Below are 23,040 nucleotides of genomic sequence, written 5' to 3'. Positions count from 1 at the left end.
TGTCGATGTTCACTCTTGTCATCTCCTGTTTGACTACTTCAATTTTGATTTGATTCATGACCTGACATTCCAGGTCCCCTGTGCAATATTTCTCTTTACACATCGATCTTGACTTCTCTCACCAGTCCCAATCCACAAGGTGGATGGTCTTCCAATATCATTCAGGGATTGTTTCCTTTAGGATTGACTGGTTTGATCACCCCTTGCTGTCAAGGGACTCTAAGGGTCTTCTCTAGACCACAAAATTGAAAGCATCAGTTCTTCGGTGCTCAGTCTTCTTTATGGTCCAAATATCACATCATCACACGACTACTGGAAAAACCATAGCCTTGACTAGATGGCCTTTTGTTGCAAATCACGTCTCTGATTTTAATATGCTAAGTTGTTCATAACTTTTCCTTCCAGGGAGCAAACGATCTTCTAATTCAATGCTGCAGTATGTCCACAGTGATTTTGGAGCCAAAGAAAAGAAAATTCTGTCACTTTTCCACTTTCCGCCTTCTTATTTGCCACGAAGGTGATGGGACCAGATGCCATGCCTCTTAGTGTTTTAATGTTGAGTTTTAAGCCGGCTTTTTTCACTCTCCTCTTTCACCCTCATCAAGAGTCTCTAGTTCCTCTTTACTTTTTGCCATTAGAGTGGTAATCATTTCATTATCGAGTTGATTGAAATTTCTCCTGGCAATCATGATTCCAGCTTGTGATTATCCAGTAGGCATTTCACATGATGTACTCTGCAATATAAGTTACATAAGCAGCGTGACAATAACAGGCTGTTCGTACTACCTTTCGCCAACTTTGCAACATTTTCATGTTTCCAATTCTGGTCCTAACTGTTGCTTCTATGACTACTACAGGTTTCTCAATCTCTCTCTTTTGTCGATGTTCACTCTTGTCATCTCCTGTTTTGACTACTTCAATTTGCTTTGAATTCATGAAACCTGACATTCCAAGGTCCCTGCTGCAAATATTTTTCTCTCTTACACATCGAATCTTGCATCTCTCACCAGTCCCATCCACAAGTGGGATGTCTTCCAATGATCACTTCAGGGATGTTTCCTTTAGGATGTGACTGGTTGATTCACCTTGCGTCCAAGGGACTCTCAAGGTCTTCTCCAGACCACATTAAAGCATCAGTTCTTCGTGCTCACTTTTTCTTTATGTCCTCTCACATCCATACATGACCTACTGGAAAAACCACTAGCCTTGACTAGAGGACCTTTTGTTGCAAAGTCAGTCTCTGTTTTAATTATCTAGGTTGGTCATCACTTTTCCTTCCAGGAGAAGCGATCTTTTAATTTCATGCTGCAGTTACTGCCACAGTGATTTTGGAGCCAGAAAAGATAAATGTCACTTTCCACTTTCCCCTTCTTATTTGCCACAGTGATGGACTTAGTCATTCTTATGTTATGTTGAGTTTTAAGCCGGCTTTTTCACTCTCCTCTTTCACTCCTCATTCAGAGTTTTTAGTTCCTCTTCTACTTTTGCCTTAGGTTGGTATCATTGCATTATCTGAGTTAGTTGATAATTTCTCCTGGCAATCTTGATTCCAGCTTGTGATTTCATCCAGTAGCATTTCACATGATATTACTCTGCTAGTAAGTTAATAAGCAGGGTGACAATATACAGGCTTGTCGTACTCCTTTCCACTTTGGCAACATTTTCTTGTTCCATTGTCCTTCTAACTGTTGCTTCCTTGACCTACTACAGGATTTCTCAATCTCTCTCTTTACCCGAGAAAGGAGAGTTCAGTCCACATGTTTTGCCCATTTCTGGTCGGTCACCGAAGGAGATGTTGGGTGCCTCTTGGCATTGGCAGGTCGGTATAACCCCTGACAGGTTCCTGCCATAAGCCGTATGAGGTCACCATGGAACCCGCAGAGCAGGGCTCCTCACTTGCTTCCGACGCAGGGTGTTCATCGTCGTCACGCAAAACACCGTAGAGTTAGTAAAGTACAGCAGAAAACATGTTCGCTAGGAAACAAAAACTAGAGCTCCAAGCATCCTTACCTTGTCCTGAAGGATCCCAGACAAGCCCCCAGATGAAAGGTTGTTGCTGAATCACACAAAGACGCTGGGATTCTTGTCCTCCAGAGGAGAAGAATTCAATCCGAGTCCAGAGACGAGGCTTGATCGCTCAGAGCTTTTGTGTAATAAAGTTTATAAAGGAGACAGAGAAAGCTTCTGACATAGACATCAGAAGGGGTGGAAAGAGTACCGCTTGCTAGGTTAGCGATGGAGTTATATACTCTCCAATGAATTAAAAGAATGTCTGGAGGTTGTAAGAGACCTCACCAGACCTACTCCCATAATTTAGCCTTGGAGTACAGAATGAAGCAGGGCAAAGACTAATAGAGTTTTGCCAAGAGAATGCACTGGTCATAGCCTCTTCCAACAACACAAGAGAAGACTCTACACATGACATCATCAGATGGTCAACACCGAAATCAGATTGATTATATTCTTTGCAACCAAAGATGGAGAAGCTCTATATAGTCAGCAAAAACAAGACTGGGAGCTGACTGTGGCTCAGATCCTGAACTCCTTATTACCAAATTCAGACTTCAATTGAAGAAAGTGGAGAAACCACTAGACCATTCAGGTATGACCTAAATCAAATCCCTTATGATAACAGGAGAAGGCAATGGCACCCACTCCAGTACTCTTACCTGGAAATCCGATGGAACAAGGAGGACCTGGTAGGCTGAAGTCCTTGGGGTTGCACAGAGTCAGACATGATTGAGCGACTTTACTTTCACTTTTCACTTTTCATGCATTGGAGAAGGAAATGGCAACCCATTCCAGTGTCTTACCTGGAGAATCCCAGGGACGGGGGAGCCTGGTGGGCTGCCGTCTATGAGGTCGCACAGAGTCGGACATGACTGAAGCGACTTAGCAGCAGTAGCAGCAGCATGATAAGTACAGAGTCAAACTTTTCGGTCTCTTTGACCATTTCATAACTCCTTGGAAATTAGAAGTACGAATCTAATCTGTTGGATCACAGACTTCCAAGAGACTTGTGAAAAAAAAAAAAAAGAGAGAGAGAGAGACTTGTGATTTATGCTGGTACTGTGTACTATGACTTAGGTCCCAAATTTGGATTGGTAGCCAGGAAGCACCTAGCCTCACTAGAAATCGAAAGTTTGGAAGTTAGATGGAGCTCTGGCTACAAGAGCATCTCTGAGGTTAAAGGTTACTCAGATTGAAACTACAATGGGTTTTTTCCTTTGGTAACACAGGCTCTTAGTGGGCCAGAGGAGGCTCTTATACTGGTGTGGTGATGCTTGGAAGAAACATTTCAGTTTATGTTTTTATCAGTCTTATTGTGGTCAGAATATACTCAGGGTCGTGCATAGGCACTCAGTGACGAACGTTTCTCCCAGCGGTTTAGCCTGGGAGGCATTTCGGAAGGTTACTCTGATTGCACCCCGGGTGGCCTCAGAGGCAAGCAAGGTTTAATGGTGAGGAGCTGGACGGCAGTTAGGGATGCCTTCAGGTCTACCCCCGGTGCATCTCCACCACGTCTCTTTGTAGAACTGGGAGGGACGAGTAGGTCGCCTGTGTCAGTAAGGGACAGACTAAGTCCGACTAGGGAAGGAAAGCTTTGGTGTAAAGTCTGTCTACACCCCCATTTAGAGCAGGGAGGGACGTCTCCGGTAGAAAGATGGCCCTGGTCCCTTTTTTCCTCTCTTATAGATGGGAGCTAACAATTCCAGCCTCACTCCTTTGAACTGTATCCTGAAAAACTGGGATAGATTTGATTCCCAGGGCTTAAAGAAGACACACCTGGTCTTCCTACATGATACTGCGTGGCCACGGTATACAATGGAGGATGGCGAAGGATGGCCGGTTGGAGGGTCTCTTAAGTATAAAACTGTTTTACAATTAGACTGGTTCTGTAGAAAACAAGGGAAATGGGTAGAAGTAGTCTATGTGTTGCCCTTTTTCTGTCTGCGAAATATGTCAGACTTATGTCCTAAGGGTACAGATTTGTCACACCTTAGTCACCCTAAGGGTGACTCCTCCAGCTCCCTCCAGTCCTCCTACTTTGCTAGATGAGATGGAAGACAGGAGACAAAGAGATAAAGAAAAGCAGGTTTCTCCAATTTATCCCTGGGATCATATGCGCAGAGCAGCCAGAGAGACTGAGGAACAGCCACACAAGCTGTTGCCTCTTCATGAAGCACCCACTGGGAGAAATAATCAGTCTATGAGAGTTAATAAGCCTTTTTCTTATCATGAAATACAAAGAATCAAGGAGGATATAGGAGACTATTTAGAGGACCCAGAAAAATATATTAGAGCTTTTAAAGGTGTTACTCTGCTTTATGACCTTACTTGGAAGGATGTGATGTATATCTTGGGACAAATGCTGACTCCCTACTCAAAAACTCGAGTTTTGGGAAAAGCGGTCACTTATGTAGATGAATGATTTGATAATGAATCAGTAGGGAAGAGGGAGGATGAGATAACCACCCTCCCCACTGGGAATCAGGTGGTCCCAACTACAGAACCAGACTGGGACTACAACACAGCTAAAGGAGGATGGGATCAGAGTCATTTTGTTAGGTGTATTCTTGAAGGACTCAGGCAGGCGCGTTCTAAGCCTTTAAACTATGGCAAATTGGCAAACATAGAACAGGAGGAGAAGGAAGCTCCTAGTAAATTCCTAGATAGACTGAGAGAAGCCCTTTGAAGATTCACTGAGATTGATCCCGAAAGTGAAGAGGGAAAAGTGATCTTAAAAGATAGATTTCTCACTCAGTCAGCTCCAGGTATCTGCCGTAAGCTACTGAAATGGGCGTATGGACCAAATCAGTCTTTAGATAATCTGTTACAACTGGCTCAGACAGTCTATTATGGTAGGGAATATGAGGAAAAGAAAGGCAGAAAAAGACAAAGGAAAAGGCAGAAGCCCTTGAAATGGCTGTTCTTAAACAGCCTGAGAAAAATGCCCAGAGGGACTCAGGTGAAAAGGGATGGGCTTGCTATTACTGTGGAAAGGAGGGGCATCTGAAGCGGAATTGCCCTCAGGCACCTAAGCCACCCCCAGCTCCATGTTCGTCTGCAAAGGACCACACTGGAAGAGAGACTGCCCCCAGAGGCGTAGGTTTCACGGGTTGGACTCAGGACTTGAAGGTCCCCACACAAGCTCCCGCCCTAATTACACCTGAGGAACTCAGACTATCAATAACTGTGAGGGGCCAATCTGTCAATTTCCTTTTAGATACTGGGGCAACTTACGCTGTACTTACTGAAGCCCCTGGCCCACTTTCTTCCCGATCCGCTTCCATAATGGGACTGTCTAGATGAGCCCAAAGATGGGCCTGATAATCTATGTGAGCCTACTTCTGCTGACTCTAAAAATCCAGAGTCTGCCGTTTGATCCTCAAGACAATGCCTTCCTGTCCTGGGCTCACTCCTACTCAGCATTTCACAATCAATCTAACTGCTGGGTCTGTGGAGCACGGCCTTCTTCGTCAGTGGAAGGCTTCCCATGGTGGACATCTCCACTTCAAGGAAAAGACTTTCTCCAAGTCTGCGAATACCTTCGACAACAATCATATGTGATGCTTCTTCTTCAACTGATGACATCTAACAATCCTAAGAAGGACTGATGTAAGTATGGACATAACGTGACTTTTAAACTATCTTAATTACAATAATTCTGATTGTTCTATTTTTGCTGTTTGTTTCCTGCATTTGTAACTGTGTAATTGGATTTGTTTCTAGTTTTTAAGTTACAAATGGTTGTCCAAGCTCCTACGGTGCCACCAGCCTCCTCCAACTATTACTTGGGGCCCCTGGATCAGAGACCCTCAATATGAGCGTTAGGAGAATATGTTGCCTCAACAATATAGGGACCACATCCCTAAACAGCAGGAAGTAGTTATGGAATGAAAATGACGCCTTTTCCCTTGGCAACATAATTCTCCTAAAAGAAAAGAGGGGAATGAGAGAGTCATTTCCTAGGCAGGTTGATAAGAAGTCTAGGGATCCCCAAGGAGAGAGGGGTCTGGAATTCTCAAGGAGGAAGAAAGGACAAACTTTTTTTTTACCCTCTACATTCCTTAGGATTATGTATCCTGCCTGAGGACAGTCTCTGGATTAAACCTTCTGGCTAATCCTGTTATCTTAAAATGTAAATTATGAGAGTAGGTCTATACAACAATAATGTATCCTGCCTGAGGATAGTCTCTGGATTAAACCTTCTGGCTAATCCTGTTATCTTAAAATGTAAATTATGGGAGTTGGTCTGGTGAGATCTTTACAACCTCCAGACATTCTTTTGATTCATTGGAGAGTATATAACTCCATTGCTAACACTAGCAAGCAGGTATTCTTTCTACCCCTTTCTGATGTCTATGTCAGAAGCTTTCTCTATCTCCTTTATACTTTAATAAAACTTTATTACACAAAAGCTCTGAGTGATCAAGTCTCGTCTTGGGCCCCGGATTGAATTCTTCTCCTTCAGAGGCCAAGAATCCTGGCATCTTTGCATGATTTAGCAACAACCTTTCACTTCCAATGAATATTCAGGGTTTTCTTTAGGATTGACTGGTTTGATCTCCTTGCAGTCCAAGAGACTCTCAAGAGTCTTCTCTAACACCACAATTTGAAATCATCAATTCTTTGGTGTTCAGCCTTCTATATGATCCAACTGTCACATCCATGGGCTTCTCTTGTAGCTCAGGTGGTAAAGAAATCTGCTTGTAATGTGGAAGACCTGGGTTCGATCCCTGGGTTGGAAAGATCCCCTGGAGAAGGGAAAGGCTATCCACTCCAGTATTCTGGCCTGGAGAATTCCAAGGACTGTATAGTCCATGGGGTTGCAAAGAGTTTGACACGACTGAGTGACTTTCACTTTCTCACATCCATACACAATTACTGGAATAAGCACAACTTTGACACCAGGGACCTTTGTCAGCTAAGTGATGTCTCTGCTTTTTAACACACTGTCTAGGTTTGTATAGCTTTCTTTCCAAGGAGCAAGTGTCTTTTAATTTCATGGCTGCAGTTACCACCTGCAGTGATTTTGGAGCCCAAGAAAATAAAATCTGCTTACTAAGTACATGTATCTAAAATCAATACTAAAGAAGGTATCTAAAGAAGGTGGTCTTTCACTTACCTTGGAGAACGAGTTATTAGGTGTGAGCGAAGGTTTGCCACAAGGCTCCACAATGTGAGGACCTGAAGGAAGAACAGAAAGAAAAAGATGAGCCACTCAGAACCACATTAGGGATAATAGTGAAAGAAGACCGACAATTTCTAAGCATGTTCTTATTTTTATTAATATACTGAGAGGTCATAACACCATGTGATTTTAAATCAACTAGATGGAATCAAATCTTAGAGGAGGGTTTATTCCACGGACAAAGTCAACTAGTTTTCTTTAAAAAAAAAGAAAAAAAAGTTGGTATAAAAGCTCAGTTTGGTCTAAGTGTTTCTACTATTTGAAAATGAATATAGATTTTCCCAACTAAATGGGAGAGAAATCGTAGGTGCTGAACTATAGTCACCGGAAAGATAGCAGATCCTTTATCTCATTTCACAAAGACTATCGATTTAACACAGGAAAATAAGTATGGATATAACTGGAGACTATGTTTCTAAACCAAATGCTGATTTTAACTCTTAGCCCTCAGCACAAAAATTCAATACAAATATTAAAAATGAGATTGTTTTCTCTACAGTTAAAAATGTATGTATTTGAAAAAATTAGATTATTTCTAGGAGATACTTTATTAAATTGCCAGGAAAAATAATTAAACAGGGTACCAAAAATTGAACCACTCGTTCAAAGGAATCATATTGCAATGGTATGAAACAAACAGTTTATAATTTGCAACCTCTCCCCTGTCCCTGCTCTCTCGCCCTCTGTCCTCAGGCAACCACTGATCTGCTTTGGCACTACAGATTAACTTGCATTTTTGTAGAATTTTGTATAAACTGAATAATATAATATGAATTCCTTTTTGTATTATTTTGTATTATTATTATATTTGGTTTCTTTCACTCAGCATACTTATTTTGAGTTTATTTTAATTATGCTGTTGCATGTATCAACAGTCTATTCATTTTTATTGCTGAGTAATATTCTACTGTTTGAATATATTATTGGGTTGGCCAAAAAGTTCATTAGGGTTTTTCCATAGGCTGTTTATTCATTCATTCAACAGTTCTTGGTCATTTGAGTGGTTTCTGATTTTGGTAGTTACAAAGAAAGCTGCTAAAAAAATTTCTGGACAAGTTTTTGTCTCTGGATATATGGCTTCATTTCTCCTGAGTAAACAAAGAAGTGGAATGACTAGATCACACAGTAGGTATGTTTAAATTTTTAAGACATTGGCAAACTGCTTTCCAAAATGGTTGTACCATTTTACATATTCAGCATTGCAAGAGAATTCCTAAGGAATGATATTATATGATTTTTCAGAATTCATAAAGAAATTAGGTCAGAGAATCCCATAAAGACAGATTACTAGGCAGTTTCTACAAGGAGGGCAGGGCACAGCTACTTTCCTCAGGCTTGAAAGTTACAAACTTCTGAGTTGTCTCGGAGGTCACTAGACAAATGCTCTCCTGACTGTTGTGTGACCTAGTCTGACTCTACTGTGAACCAGAATTATCAGAGAGCAGCAGGAAGGGCCCCTAAGGCATTCAAGATAACAGAGGAGGAGAGAAACAGATGTGTTTTAGCTTTCAGAAGATAATCAAACCGTGGCTGCAGCTGTCAGATTTCTCTGAGCTGTTTTGGTACTTAGATACTACTGTGCTTCCTGGGTGGCTCAGAGGATAACAAATCTGCCTGCAAAGCAAGAGACCCAGATTCGATCCCTGGGTGGGGAAGATCCCCTGGAGAACGAAATGGCAACCTACTCCAGTATTCTTGTCTGGACAATCCCATGGACAGAGGAGCCTGGTGGGCTACAGTCCATGGGGTTGCAAAGAGTTGGACACGACTGAGCTTCTGAGCATGGTGGTGGCCAAATACCCTAAAAGTTTAGCTCTATAAAGAAGTACTGGATTTACATTTCAAACACTCTAAGTTTGACCACATTCCCCTGTGCCTAACATTCTTATATGGTATGAATACTGCCAATAAAAGCTACATTTACCAAGTCTGATTATGTAAATGAGAGCATGGAGTCAGACATCTTAGGTTTAAATTCTGCTTTGACTATTTATTTATCCTTTGAGCTTGGGCAAGCTATCATACTTTTCAGGGCCTTGGCTTTTGCTTCTATAAAAGGAGGATATAACAGTCTCACAGGGTTGTTGTGAGTATCTGAGCACCTGGAAGAATGCTTAGTCCAGAAAAAGCATTAAATTAATCTTAACTGCTGCCACCACTATTAATACTATAATTTCTATTACTATGCTAGATTATAAGACAGATGCTTTGTTTACTCATTGCTATACTCACAATGCCCAGAACTCTGTCTGTCACAGAAAAGAAATTCAGTAACTGCCTGAATAAATTATTATGTGACAATCATTGTAATAAGTTGACATATTATTGTATTTATGCCTCATTATAACCTTATAAGGTAGATACTTTTATAATAACCTTTTCATCTCTATGGTAGAAAACAGAGGCTTAGATATAGATCAAGTAACTTCCTAAGGTTACATGGGACCTAATGAACTCAGGTCTGTCTGGCTTTAAATCCTAGGGTCCATGCTGCTCCACTCTTTCCTATCATGCACTGAATTTTAGACAAGCTTTTATTTAAATGTCACTTTTTCACTTAGATTCTACAAAATAGTCTGTAAGGGCAATAGAACACTATATTGACAGTACCCAAACTTGCTTTTGGGAAAAGATAGTTACCTCTCCATAAGTACTTGTATCATAAAAAAAAAAAAAAAAATCACTGTATCCTTACCATTGGCTTTGGCTGACTTTGAAGCTGAAAGAGCAGACCCCTTGGAACTGGGAACCACTGGATGACCATCTCTGTGTTGTTTAAAATAGAAAAAGAAAGAAAACAAAATTGTAAATTATTTAAGATATTTGCTTAAGTATCCTTCAAACTATCTATTAACCATTTTGCCTCGAGTTTTATTTTGGATGGGCTTCATGGGTCCGCTTCCCTGGTGGCTCAGAGGTTAAAAAGTCTGCCTCCAATGTGGGAGACCTGGGTTCGATCCCTGGGTTGGGAAGATCCCCTGGAGAAGGAAATGGTAACCCACTCCAGTATTCTTGCCTGGAGAATCCCATGGATGGGGAAGCCTGGTAGGCTACAGTCCACAGGGTCGCAAAGAGTCAGACACGACTGAGCAACTTCACTTCACTTTCACTTTGAGGGGTCTATGTACTTTCTGATGCTGTAGACAAGATTTTATCAGTCTTCATCTATATATGCTGGAAGGAGATATTTGTGACTGAAAAAAGATTAAGAATCACTTCTTTAAATAATAAAATCACAACTGGCTAGTTTGTAGCTGGAAGCAAGATGAAGGGGAAGGTAATGGGACTACTCCAGTATTTTGGCCACCTCATGTGAAGAGCTGACTCATTGGAAAAGACTCTGATGCTGGGAGGGATTGGGGGCAGGAGGAGAAGGGGACGACAGAGGATGAGATGGCTGGATGGCATCGCTGACTCGATGGACTTGAGTCTCAGTGAACTCCGGGAGTTGGTGATGGACAGAGAGGCCTGGCATGCTGCAATTCATGGGGTTGCAAAGAGTCAGACACGACTGAGTGACTGAACTGAACTGAACTGAACTGAGCTGTATCTTTAGTGACTTCAGCAAAGACGAAAGTAGATGAAAAAAACTGATTTTAGACCTGAGGAAAGGGATGTTCTGGTGGCTCAGATGGTAAAGAATCTATCTGCAATGCGGGAGACCTGGGTTTGATCCCTGGGTTGGGAAGATCCCTTGGAGCAGGAAATGGCAACCCATTCCAGCATTCTTGCCTGGAGAATTCTGTGGACAGAGGAGCCTGGCAGGCTACAGTCAGTCCATGGGGTCACAAAGAGTTGGACACGACAGACTGACCAACACTTCCACTTTCTTTTTCAAGAGATGCTCTAGTAATCTGGAGGCAAAAAATTCTAGATCTATGGTTAGTAGAATCAGAAAAACATTTTCCCAGGTTGTCTGAACACTTCTCTCCTCCACTAATTAACATTCAGCTACATTTATGAAAATAACTGTAGGCAATCAAATTTTTAGAAATATTGAGGGAAACTGGTCAGGAATTATGTTCAAGGGGAAAAGTATACAATCGAACTTAAAGGTTCAGAAGGAGAAATAGGCTTATGATCAAATGATTTATTAACTGTTCCTATATGGTGGAATACATACTATGTAAAGTCCATCCTGCGTCACAGACACAAATGTGAATTTTTCTTTTATGTAATATAAGACTGTAATCTAAAAAGCCTGGGTTCATGTCCTTGTGGAAGGCAGAGTAATGGCTCGAAAGATGTCTGCATTATAATCCCCAGAACTTTTGAATATGTTATCTTACATGGCAAAAAGAATTTTGCAGGAGAGAGTAAATTAAAGATATTGAGACTAAAAGATTATCCTGGATTATCTCATGATATCACAAGGGTCCTTATAAGTTAAACAGGAAGGTAGGAATGTCAGAGTCAGACAGACAGGATGACCAAGGGTGCTGTGATCACTGGCTTTAAGGATGACTGAGGGCCATGAGCCAAGAAAGATGGCCAATGTCTAAAAGGAGGAAAAGGCAAGGAGATGATTTTCTCCTTTGGAAGGGATGCAGCTCTGCTAACACTTCGATTTTTAACCCAATGAGACCGTTTTATATTTCTGGCTTCCAGAACTGTTAAGATAATTAATTTTTATTTGTTTAAGCCACTAAATTTGTAGTCATTTGGTAGCAGGAAACTAACACATACATTAAAAAAATTTATTTCCATTATTAGAAAGAAAAGTTGCTATTTGCATTTCTTATAATGGGAAATGGTCAGAAGGTATAGTGGATGCGACAGTCTATGCCTCATTGGTTGTAGATATGAAGTTCTGGGAGGATAGACTGTGTTCCAGCTCTGGGAATCAGGTAGGACTTGCCAGGGCCAACCAATATATTCTCATTCCTTTGCCTCATCAGGACTCATCTGAATTTACATCTAAGGCAATTGGCATACAGTCCTTGCTTGACTACTATGATCAGTGAGCATTGTCTGAAGATTGATCTGGACAGTGTGGGATGCACATGAGTTACGAAACTGACACAGCCATTTGACCATCATGAAGGAAACACGTAATCTTTACTAATTCCCCATCCATTTAGTCTGTGAATTACTAATTCAGGAATATCTTTAAGAGAATCTAACGGCCTGAAATGCATGTGCACACACACAAAAATCCATGAGTAACCGTGGAGTACCTTGTAGCTTTCAGCACCACTGAAGGAAGTGACATGTCTAATGTTCTCTTAGCTTCCTCCAGAGTCATTCCTTGTGTGCTGACTCCGTTCACATAGTGGATGACGTCTAAGAGCTGGAGATTACCCTCTGTGGCTGCGATTGACCTCGGATTGATATCACTAACATACACCACTTGATGAAGGCTGTCACGACCTCCAGATAAGGAAAAACCTTCAGGAAATAGAAAAATATTTGTTTCCTTAGGCTTAACAGTATGTACTTTTAATCTATCCAAGAGAAGTCACACTACCCAAAGCTTGAATTTGCCATTACCCAACTCCTCTCTGTTGCACGTAAATGTGATATCAGGTAGCAAATGAGGCAGCACCGGCATCCTGGGTAATTCCAGAACTCGGCCAAGAACTAATCTGACTGTCCTGGGCGCAGCTCGGAGTAGGTTCACTGCATCTGTGTGAGTCATGTTTGTAACATCTGTGTCATTAACCTACAGAGATGAGAAAGGGCCAAAGTGGGATTACAGTTTTTGGAACACAGAAGTTGCTGACAAAATATAGTAATTTCCCTAATGTTCCATATAATCTATTTTGGCTAGTAGGAGATTCACAATGAAGAGTGGTCTCTAGGGACACTTCCCTGGTGGTCCAGTGGTTAAGAATCTGCCTTGCAATGTAGGAGACATGGGTTTGATCCCTGGTGGGGGAACTAAGATCCCACATGCCACGGGGCAATGAAATCCATGCAGTGCTACTACAGAACTTGCACACTGCAATTAGAAGAAGCCCATGTGCCACAACACGAGAAGACTGCACGCTGCACTGAGCAAAGCCCCCCATGTGCTGCAACAAAGACCCCAGTGCAGCAAAAAAAAAAAGAAAGAGAGTCTAGTCTCTAATTTACTAATAATCTTCTTTACTGTGGAAATCATGAGCACAAAGACCAAGTAATTATAAATGAAATAATAATGCTATTACTATTGCTAATACAGATGTTATTACTTTGCTAATATAGAAAATTTATTCTTAGAGCAATTTAAGAAACTTTCTGAGACTCAAGATTGCTTGTTTAAAGTCTTTCCAAACTATGAGTATATAAAGGCCTTTATTTACAAGAGGTGGAGAAGGAAAACATAAACCAAATGGAGAAATAGAGCATTATATCAACTCAACCTTCTTGGTTTTCCTTCTGCAGCACTGGCTTGATCTCTGGCCCTGCTGCAATGCTCAGTCACTTCAGTCGTGTCCGACTCTTTGTGACCCTATGGACTGTAGCCCGCCAGGCTCTTGTGTCCATGGGATTCTCCAGGCAAGAATACTGGAGTGGGTTGCCATGCCCTACTCCAGGGGGTCGTCCCCACCCAGGGATCGTGAATGTGCGTCTCCTGCATTGGCGGGTGGGTTCTTTACCACTAGCACCACCTGTCTAGCCACACTGGCACAAACACAGTCTGCTCAAATGTCTTACCTTGATGAGCCGGTCCCCAGGTCTCAGCCTCCCATCACTTTTGGCTGGATCCTGAATGACGTCGTGCACGTAACAACCAATGCTCTGATTGCCTTTGGTTACTGTGAAGCCCAGGCTTCCTTTTTCCGACTTATGTAGGGTAATCAGGAGTTCCACCTCCTAAGGAAAGAAACAGTGATTCTATTTTGCAGTACAAAGAGAAAGACAACTATTCTTTCCATTGATTAACACGGGAGAAAACTAAACCTTAAAAGGCTGCTTAACTTGCCCAAGTAAAGAAGGCAGGTATGTATGTCTAGTTCTAGACAGAAGGTACTGCTCCAACCTCTTGCCTGCCAATGCAAAATAAAAGTTGAGGTTTAAATTCAACATTATGTGCTTGTCTGGAGATAGCTGACCCAGAACTTACTCAAGCTTCAATTCTTATATTTTCAGAATAAACAAAAAAAAACCACCCATGCCAAGAGCAACAGAAGAAAGCTAGGAAAGGGAGCATGTGTATACCTGAAATTTGAAATTAAAATTAAAAAAAAAAAAAATAAAAAAAAAAAAAAAAGAAGAAAGCTTTTCTTGGGTGAAAACATGAAGTCTGAGTGATTAAATATCACAACTTGATATATTTAGTTGTATGAAAAATTTTTATTTTAAGATTTTAACTGTGGCACAAGGGTTGCTTAGGGCTTATAGGCGTGATGACAGATTTCTAAGGAAATCATCCAAAGATTATTTTCATTCTACTGCTGAGAATGAAATTGAAGATGTAGATGCTACACACACACACACACACACACACACACACACCCCACACACACATCCACACACACAATTATAGGGAAACAAAGTGCCTGGAAAGATTGAAGTGTTTATGGGTTCTGACTGGTGATGGTTTTAATCTTTTCTAACTTTTCTATAATAAGTATTTATTACTTAGGTAACAAAAAAATGTATTAAAAGGGTGACTTTGAATCAGTGTTAAGGATATTATTCTTTTTTTTCAAATTCAAAAAATACTATATTTATCAAAAATTGGAACTACCAAAAAATTTAGACTTTGTAAATTTTTTTTCAAACAAATTTTTTCACCTTTTACATTTGAAATTAAAAACTCCAAGTGGTCAGACAGAATGATAGAAATGACAAAACTCAGATTCTCTATTTCTTCAGATGATTGTGCTATCACTGTGTATGTCCAAGGGATGTTATTTCTATTAGAAATGTGACTTCCAAAGTGAATTTGTAAGTTTAGAAGTTCTAGGGTTATTAGTATAAAGGATTCCATTTAGGCACCCATAAAACAGTGTGGAAGAGAATGAAATTACGTTCAAACTTGATTAAAGAGTAAACAGGTAACTCGTCGAGTTTGGGAAATTATAGGTACTGGGCTAGGTGCTCTATATATGTTATTTCATTTAATACTTACCACAATACCATGAGGTTACTAGTCCCATTTTACAGCTAAAATTGCTAAAACTCAGAAGAATTAAGCAATTCATCCATAGCATCTGCCAAATTATAGCAAGTCACTGGGAGAGTCAGGACGTGTACCCAAGTCTTTTTGTCTTTTCCCTGAATTCTTAGCAGAGAAACACGGCAGATGTGTTGTCTATTTACTGAGCATAGATATGAGGCTGATCTAAAGGACAGCAATTTCCCTAAAGGGAAGCTGTGTATTTTATTTGAGGAACTACATTTTACTTGAGAAAATATAGAATGTTCTTCATACAAAGGAAATAACTCACCAGTTCAAAGTCTTCAAGGTGGTTTTCCAAGTCATTTTTCAAAGATGTTAAGCTTTCTTGTCTAGTTGGTTCAGAAGTGTGATGTGTATGATATTTATCCATTGCATTTATGGGAACAGATTCTGATTGAGATTGACAGCTCTGCCCAGGAGTTACATCCAGTGGTCGAGGGGGAAGAGGGTTACTACAGAGACAAAGCAAGACTATTTTCAAACACATTGCAATGCCAATATAGTAAGTTTGTACCACAGATAGAGAATGCTTAACAAACATTTACATCTGCTTTTTAGTGAGATCATTTTTAGTTTGATTCTGGACTATGAATTTATTTCACATCTGTTATGTGCTAATATTACTGATTTTTATTCTCTGTCGATCTCTTTAAGCTGCACAAATCAGTGAGAAAAGTTAAATAAATATATTTTTGATTCCCAGTTGTTAATTTTGGAGCTAAGGCTGAAGCTAATGTTATCAGAAGCCTAATGTGTGTTTCAACATAATAAGAAAAAAGAAATAAAGAGCCTTACTCTTGTAGTTATTTTGGATGACATCATAGAAAAAAAAAAACAGACAATAAAAAACTTGAACAAATACAGTTGGACCTGAATATACACAAAGTGAAAGAAAGTGAAAGTTGCTCAGCTGTGTCCGACTCTCTGCGACCCCATGACTGCAGCCCGTCAGGCTCCTCTGTCCATGGGGATTCTCCAGGCGAGAATACTGGAGTGGGTTGCCATGCCCTTCTCCAGGGGATCTTCCCAACCCAGGGATCAAACCCAGGTCTCCCGCATTGCAGGCAGATTCTTTACTGATGGAACCACCAGGGAAGCCCAAGAATATTGGAGTGGGTAGCCTAACCCTTTTCCACAGGATCTTCCCGACCCAGGAATTGAACCGGTGTCTCCTGCATTGCAGGCAGATTCTTTACCAGCTGAGCTACCAGGGAAGCCCAATATTGACAATACCTGCCCTCATGTTCTGGCTTATTAGGTACTTTCTGAGGATAGTAAAACATGGTACAAATGGGATCTTCTTGACTCCTGAGTGTGTCGTGATGACTTTGTGCCTGTGACATCATGTTGCTTAGAGTCTGTTGCAAAGCTGAGCTCCAGCTCATGTTTGGTATCTTTGCTGGAGCTTTCGCTAAGTCATCTTCTCCACTCTCACTGCTATCACTGTAACTATCTCTCCTGGATGGGGACGTGCATGGTCTTCTGTTTTTGTCAGACATCTCATTTTCATCTGAGCTGGTGCCTTGCTCCGCACACGCTGTCTGAGGAGGGTCTTTGCTGTTGTTCAGAGGTACTTGTGCTGGAGAGTGCAAGGGGGTCTGTAACAAACACATTTAAAAAGGTCAGGGTGACAACGTGTATTAACTTATATTTTCATTTAGGTGAAAATGAACAAATTAAACATCAGTACTTCCTGTTAAAATACTCAATTTCTTGATAAAAGTAATTTAGGCTCATTAGAGAAAAAAAATCATATGTAAAAGTAACAACTGTTTATATTGTACATCTTGTACTTTCATTCAGAATTAGAGTCATAGTATATATTGTACTTTGCATCTTGCTTTCAAAATTTAGGTTTCTACCATGAGTATTTTCTGAAATCCTTAAACATGCTTTGCAAATACTGCATAAACTGTATAATAATCTTATAACTGGCTACAGCTTTTTATTGGATACAGAGTTCTTTCTAGCTTTTTACTATTAATAGAAATCTAGAACTTCTTTGTATGTAGGTTTTCATCTGAGTTTCTCATTATTTCGTTGCAATTTTCTGTAATAGAAATATAATTTTCTATATTTAGAACATAAGATGTTTTTAAAGGCCTTGTTAAATATTTCCAGATTGCTTTCCAGAAAGATTGTATCAACATATATACTCAAGAACTGAGAGAATTTCTCAGTTCTTCCTATCTGATGACCAAAACCAATGTCGTCCCTTAAAATGCTAATGACAATGACCTTTCAGAAACGTTAGTTCCCTGTTAATGTCTTTATAATACTCCCTCCTTCTCCCCAGTATAAGGGTTAAAGTTTCTGGGGCCAGACACTCCTGTCTTTGATACTCAGTGATCACGTTCATTGGTAATGGAACACTATTTTAAGTAGATAAGACAAAGGCTTTCAATTAGATTATTATTCACTTATGTGTGGGTTCCTAACTACTAGTATGCAATTTATAAATAACCATCAAAATAGATTTTGGGTCTTTTAGCTATTCCTTCATACAAGAGAGTGAAATGGACAAATGAATTGCCTACTCTGATTCCCAGTATTAAAAATAAAGGCCAAAAAAAAATCTTAAATAATTCTCATTTTCATCTAAACTAGCTCAGAAGGAGGATTATATTTTAAAATTTGATTCAATGAAGAAATGGACAAAAGGTTATTGTAACCAATATTTTACATCTTTTTCTACTTATGTTTGGCAAATAAATTCCCCAAATCCTAGAATCAGAAGGGAGAGAAGAGAAAGTGAATTACTTTATATTATAAACATCGAATACACTCACAGGTTATGTGACCCATGTAAGATAATACTCCCAGCTAAAGAATTAACTAGGATGAAACCCAGGAGATCAATCAACGATGAAACCACTACAACTGAGTTAATCACTCGTTGACATTCTATAATAGTGTAAAGTACTTTTCCTCAGTCTCACCGAAAGAGCAGGGTCAATTTCTGGTAGCACCCCAGGTGGAGGTCTACAGAGGAGCAAGGATACTTCTGGAGACGTTCCCCTGAGAGCGGATATGACCTCCTGGGGGAACCATGAATGAGAAATGAAGACACGGTTAAACCATTTCATTCCGAAAGACCGATCTGCCTCATTAAAAATGCTGCACTCCACAGGCTGGGGGCTCACCTGTTGAGACAATCCTTTCAAAGAGGCTCCATTCACTTTTAAGATAACATCTCCCACATCAATTTGTCCACTTTCTGCAGCCGGCTGTCCAGGAAAGAGCTTTTTAACCCTTACTATGCTGGTGTTCATTTGCTCGGGTATAACATTATCCTCTCGAGAAAAACTGAATCCTAGGCCTGAGCTATTTTTCAGCAATTTCACCTCAAATGTATTCTCTGGAAAAAAAGGTATCAAAAAATGTGAATATTCTTAACAGGCTCTCTCTATGCATGTATAAACATATACAGTTTTGAATACATTATTAAAAAGCCCATTTCCACCATGCTCACAGCTTTATATGCACTTATTGCACGCTTATTCTATACTCAAATCCCACTTTACAATCTGTTATTAAGAAAATTTAACTTCTTGAACTGAGCTGCATGAACTAATAGGCTGCCTGATCAGAAAAGTGGGTTCTGAAAAAAAGATTCTAAAAAGGAAACTATGTCTTAATTCCATGTTTTATAAACTGCAGAATGACAGAGAAAAAGAGGGAAAAATCCAAGAAAGGAGACAGTGAAAGAAATTCAGACATAAATGGGACAGATATGGTAAGAAGAACAAAACAAATAACAGAGAAGGGTTATGGGGAAGTGGATAGGTGACTTAATATTTAGGTGAGATATAATTTAATTCAGTAAAACTGTAACGCATGATGATAAAATTCTCATCAACAGAAGAAATTAAAAGAATAATAATCAGGAAAGCATGAAGAAATATATTTAAAGACATAGTAACAGAAGAAATAATGGAAGAACAGAAGACAGTAGGATTAAGTGGACATGCTAATCTTATTTTCATAATCAGGAAAGATGATATAGGTTGGGCTAATATTTTCTCCTTATTTTGGGGACTAATTCAGAATTGATGAAAGTTGTATAAGCAAAGAAAAATCTAAAATAAAGACAAAACAATGCTTATGTACCACCACCACCATTTATAAAGTAAAGGACATTTATACCCATCAAAAGGAAGACAGATAAACTCAGAATGAAGAGTACTTCTGTATTATGACTACATTTAACCTTATGAAAAACTCACTACATTAGTCTTGATTTCCTTTTTTCATTGCGAGTTAGTGGCATGTCCAATTTTACTACCAGTTAGCTGGAAACGTTTGTAAGGAAAACAAGTATCTGGGAACTGTTAGTGAATTTCTATCAGAGTTAGCTTCACAAGTTCGTAAAATCAAACAGATATATAGAAAACGTAAGAGTCAAGGTTTCATATGGGTTTGAAGTCATTCTCAGCAGTTATTTATATTTATTTTTTTCTCTTACAAATTTTAGTTTGAATTTTACAACTATTTTAGGCACCATTAAATGACCATAATTTGTTTTGTGCCTGATTTCATTAGTCAAAGCCTTTCAGACTTCAAGAACTACAACTACGCGTGGTTCCCCCCGCCCTCCCCAAATTCAGTACAGTGCTGCATCAGGTTCTTATTTATACTTGACAAGAATCAAGAGACTCAGGATGAATTATGATCCGACATGTAAAAATCAAATTTTGAATAATCCAGGAATAAGTTTAAGGTGAGATGACAGCCTCCCAAGGTCTGACCTTCGGTAACAAAGCTGTAGTCTTTGACATGAGTCATTTTCGTCATCATTTTTTCTGGGGCTTGACCTTGGGTGTCTGGATCAGAGACCGTACACTGGAGGACATGTTCTTTGGATGCTGGAGACTGTCCTTTTTCTAACAACAGATGAACCACCTGTATAAATAGAAGAGTGCCTTATTAACTAAGAAGAAGGTTACATAAGAAAGCAAATAAATTTTCAGGACTTTGTACAGTTGGTGGTATAAAATCATTTAAAGTAACTCTCTGGTCTACCAAAACACAAGTAGAGGGAGGAAAAAACAGACAAAAGCAAGGGACTAAAAATGTCAAAATCAAGTTTTTTTTATTATTTTCTGTATGAAGAAGATAAATGATTAGAAAGAAAAAAATTCTATTATAAAAATAATATAAACACATTTTAGAAAATTCAGATACTAAAATAAAATCAGATAGCCATTGGGAAGCTGCTGTATGGGCACAGGGAGCTTAACCCAGAGCTTTGTGACAACCTAGAGGGGTGGGATGGGGTGGGAGGTGGAAGGGAGGTTCAGCAGGGAGGGGACACATGCATACTTGTGACTGATTCATGATGTTGTATGGCAGAAGCCAACATAATACTGTAAAGCAATTATCCTCCAATTAAAGATGGAAAAAAAAATCATTATTATCTTAATAATATAAATACCATTAGAAGTAATTTGTAAACTCCCTGACTTATAAATGTATTAGAACAATGTGAATTATCCTTTGGGTTGAAGGATACCTGGAAGTGAAAACCATTAGGTATTTGTAGATGTTTACGGAAAAAAAATGTTAAGGCAATCTCTCCCCTTCCTCCTGGCAGATCTCTGGTGATATCAGGGCTAAATGTGATATATAAAGCCTGCTTCCACAATAAAAATCCTCGTCATAATCCTTGCTTCCCAATTTGGAAGGAAAAAAATACGAGCATGTTTATTTACATTAATCAGGCTTTGTTTCCTGACTAATAAATTTGGAGATCTCAGTGAAACTGGTATTATTCACACATTATTATGTTCTGAGATATCTAGAAAAGGCTGGTATAATGATCTCTTACCTGTCCTGTATTTCTCAGTGTTTCCACAGCTTGCTTGTGGGTAGCCCCTTCTAGACTAACTCCATTGACAGCGAGGACACGATCACCTATAAATTAGGCAGTAATGATGAAAGAAGCAAGTCATAAAATAAGGATTCTACATGTTCTTTAATACCTTAAGGTCTTGTTTTATAGTAATTTGCTCGAGGAGAGACTCAGACAAATTCTGGACAAAAGTCTGTCACAGAGTTTCTTTAACATGTACTTAATTCCTTTCTCTATTCTACAGCTAATCTTAGGTATATTTTCAAATTGGATATTATATATACTATAAGATCAATTTTAATTATGAAAAAAATGACACACAGAGCTACAAACGCAGAGAGATGGGAGGTAACTAACCTAGTTAGTTCTTATTAGAAATGCAAATGTCATTGTTTTTACAAGGGCACTACCCCTTTCCAATTCTCTGGAAATTTGCTTCTTAAAAAGTACAAAGCATGAACTAAAACAAGATATTTTCTGATACTATTTAGAGGATGGACTTTCCTGGTAGCTCAGATGGTAAAGAATCTGCCTGCAGTGCCTGAGACCTGGGTTTGATCCCGGGGTTAGGGAGATCCCTTAGGGAGGCCAAGGCAACCCACTTCAGTATTCTGGCCTGAAGAATCCCCACGGACAGAGAAGCCTGGTGGGTTATAGTCCATGGGGTTGCCAAGAGTCAGAAACGACTGAGTGACTAAGCACAGCACAGAGGATAAGCTGGAAATAAGAGTCTTTGGAATCATATCAAGGAGCTTTTTCATGTTGTAATCTTAAAATAATATGTTCTTATTTTATATTATGAATAATTTGAAGGTCTTCATCAACTTTCCAATTTCTTCTTTATTTGTTGACATGATAATCCTTATGTAATTCCCATACCCACAAACACTCTACCTTTGTGAATTCTGCCATCAGACTCTGCTGCTCCCTTGGGAATAACGGCTTTCACATAAATGCCACCATGTCTGACACTGGTATTCACACCTCCCTAAGTGGAAAAAGACAAATAATGTTTTGTCACATGAAAAATGTTGCACTCCATCTTTCAGGTCTGAGACCTAGAAAGCATTCCATTCATCAGCCAAAGCAGCAGCATCACATTAGCACATGCAATTACTTCAATACCCAAGAATATTTCTAGTAAGTTTTCCAAATGCAAAAGCAGCTATGTTTTAGAAACATTCTTTATTCAGAAAATAACGACATGCCAGATCTTTGCCTGGATGAGGGGGTGCTCTTCCTTTCAGAAGTCTATACCACGCATTAGGCACAAATGGCAAGCAAAATCCAGCCATGAAATATTAGGGTGAGAATATAACTGTCAGAAATAAACAGCATATGGAGTAATACACTTCAGATCATATTTGCTAATCTGAAAATAAATCTCATGAGTCAATGGAAAATTTTCTTTTCACTTTAAAAGGTTTTGGCATAGAAGTTGTGCTACAGAGTAGATGAGATCTACTGAGTAGATGCTCCATCTCTTGTGGATATTCAGCTTTTATTTCCCTTCACAGTAGGAAGATAATAAAATTCTAAAGAAGTTACGGACAAGATAAAAAGGGTTACAGTATTGAGGACTGATAGAAAATTGGATCTCTATATGTTAAGAGTGTTATTTCTACCTTATTTCTAAATGGCTTTTCCTAACAAACAACATCCTTCAAATATAAATGATAATATTATACTTTAGGGTATAGTACATTAATAGAATTCTAAAGCAGTTTCATCAAATAGCCTATGCTCATATTTTAACTTCTTTAGAAGTATTACACATATTTTTGGGAACTTCTAATATTAAGCTACTAATCATATTTACATGCCAAGATGTATTATGAAGTGAAGGGCATATAAATATATATTAGACTTTAATTATTTATGATG

The 23,040-nt window shown here is 39.3% G+C and overlaps 1 protein-coding gene across 1 annotated transcript in view; it reads right to left on the bottom strand.

Moving 5' to 3' along the window:
• PTPN13 (protein tyrosine phosphatase non-receptor type 13) overlaps positions 1–23,040 on the bottom strand; it is a gene marked incomplete at its 3' end in the record, with an annotated part of 193,595 nt that overhangs the window by 296 nt on the left and 170,259 nt on the right. Inside the window, 12 exon segments of the mRNA NM_174590.3 lie at positions 7,127–7,191; positions 9,891–9,961; positions 12,373–12,583; positions 12,686–12,857; positions 13,835–13,993; positions 15,574–15,757; positions 16,539–16,903; positions 18,245–18,343; positions 18,449–18,663; positions 20,054–20,207; positions 21,133–21,218; positions 22,051–22,144. Of these exon segments, the coding sequence (NP_777015.2) occupies positions 7,127–7,191; positions 9,891–9,961; positions 12,373–12,583; positions 12,686–12,857; positions 13,835–13,993; positions 15,574–15,757; positions 16,539–16,903; positions 18,245–18,343; positions 18,449–18,663; positions 20,054–20,207; positions 21,133–21,218; positions 22,051–22,144 (1,875 nt within the window).

The sequence above is a fragment of the Bos taurus genome, chromosome 6, assembly GCF_002263795.3.
Source record: "Bos taurus isolate L1 Dominette 01449 registration number 42190680 breed Hereford chromosome 6, ARS-UCD2.0, whole genome shotgun sequence".
Classification (NCBI taxonomy): Eukaryota; Metazoa; Chordata; class Mammalia; order Artiodactyla; family Bovidae; genus Bos; species Bos taurus.
Note: the sequence above shows the minus strand (reverse complement) of the source record. Positions and strands in the feature narration are given on the sequence as shown.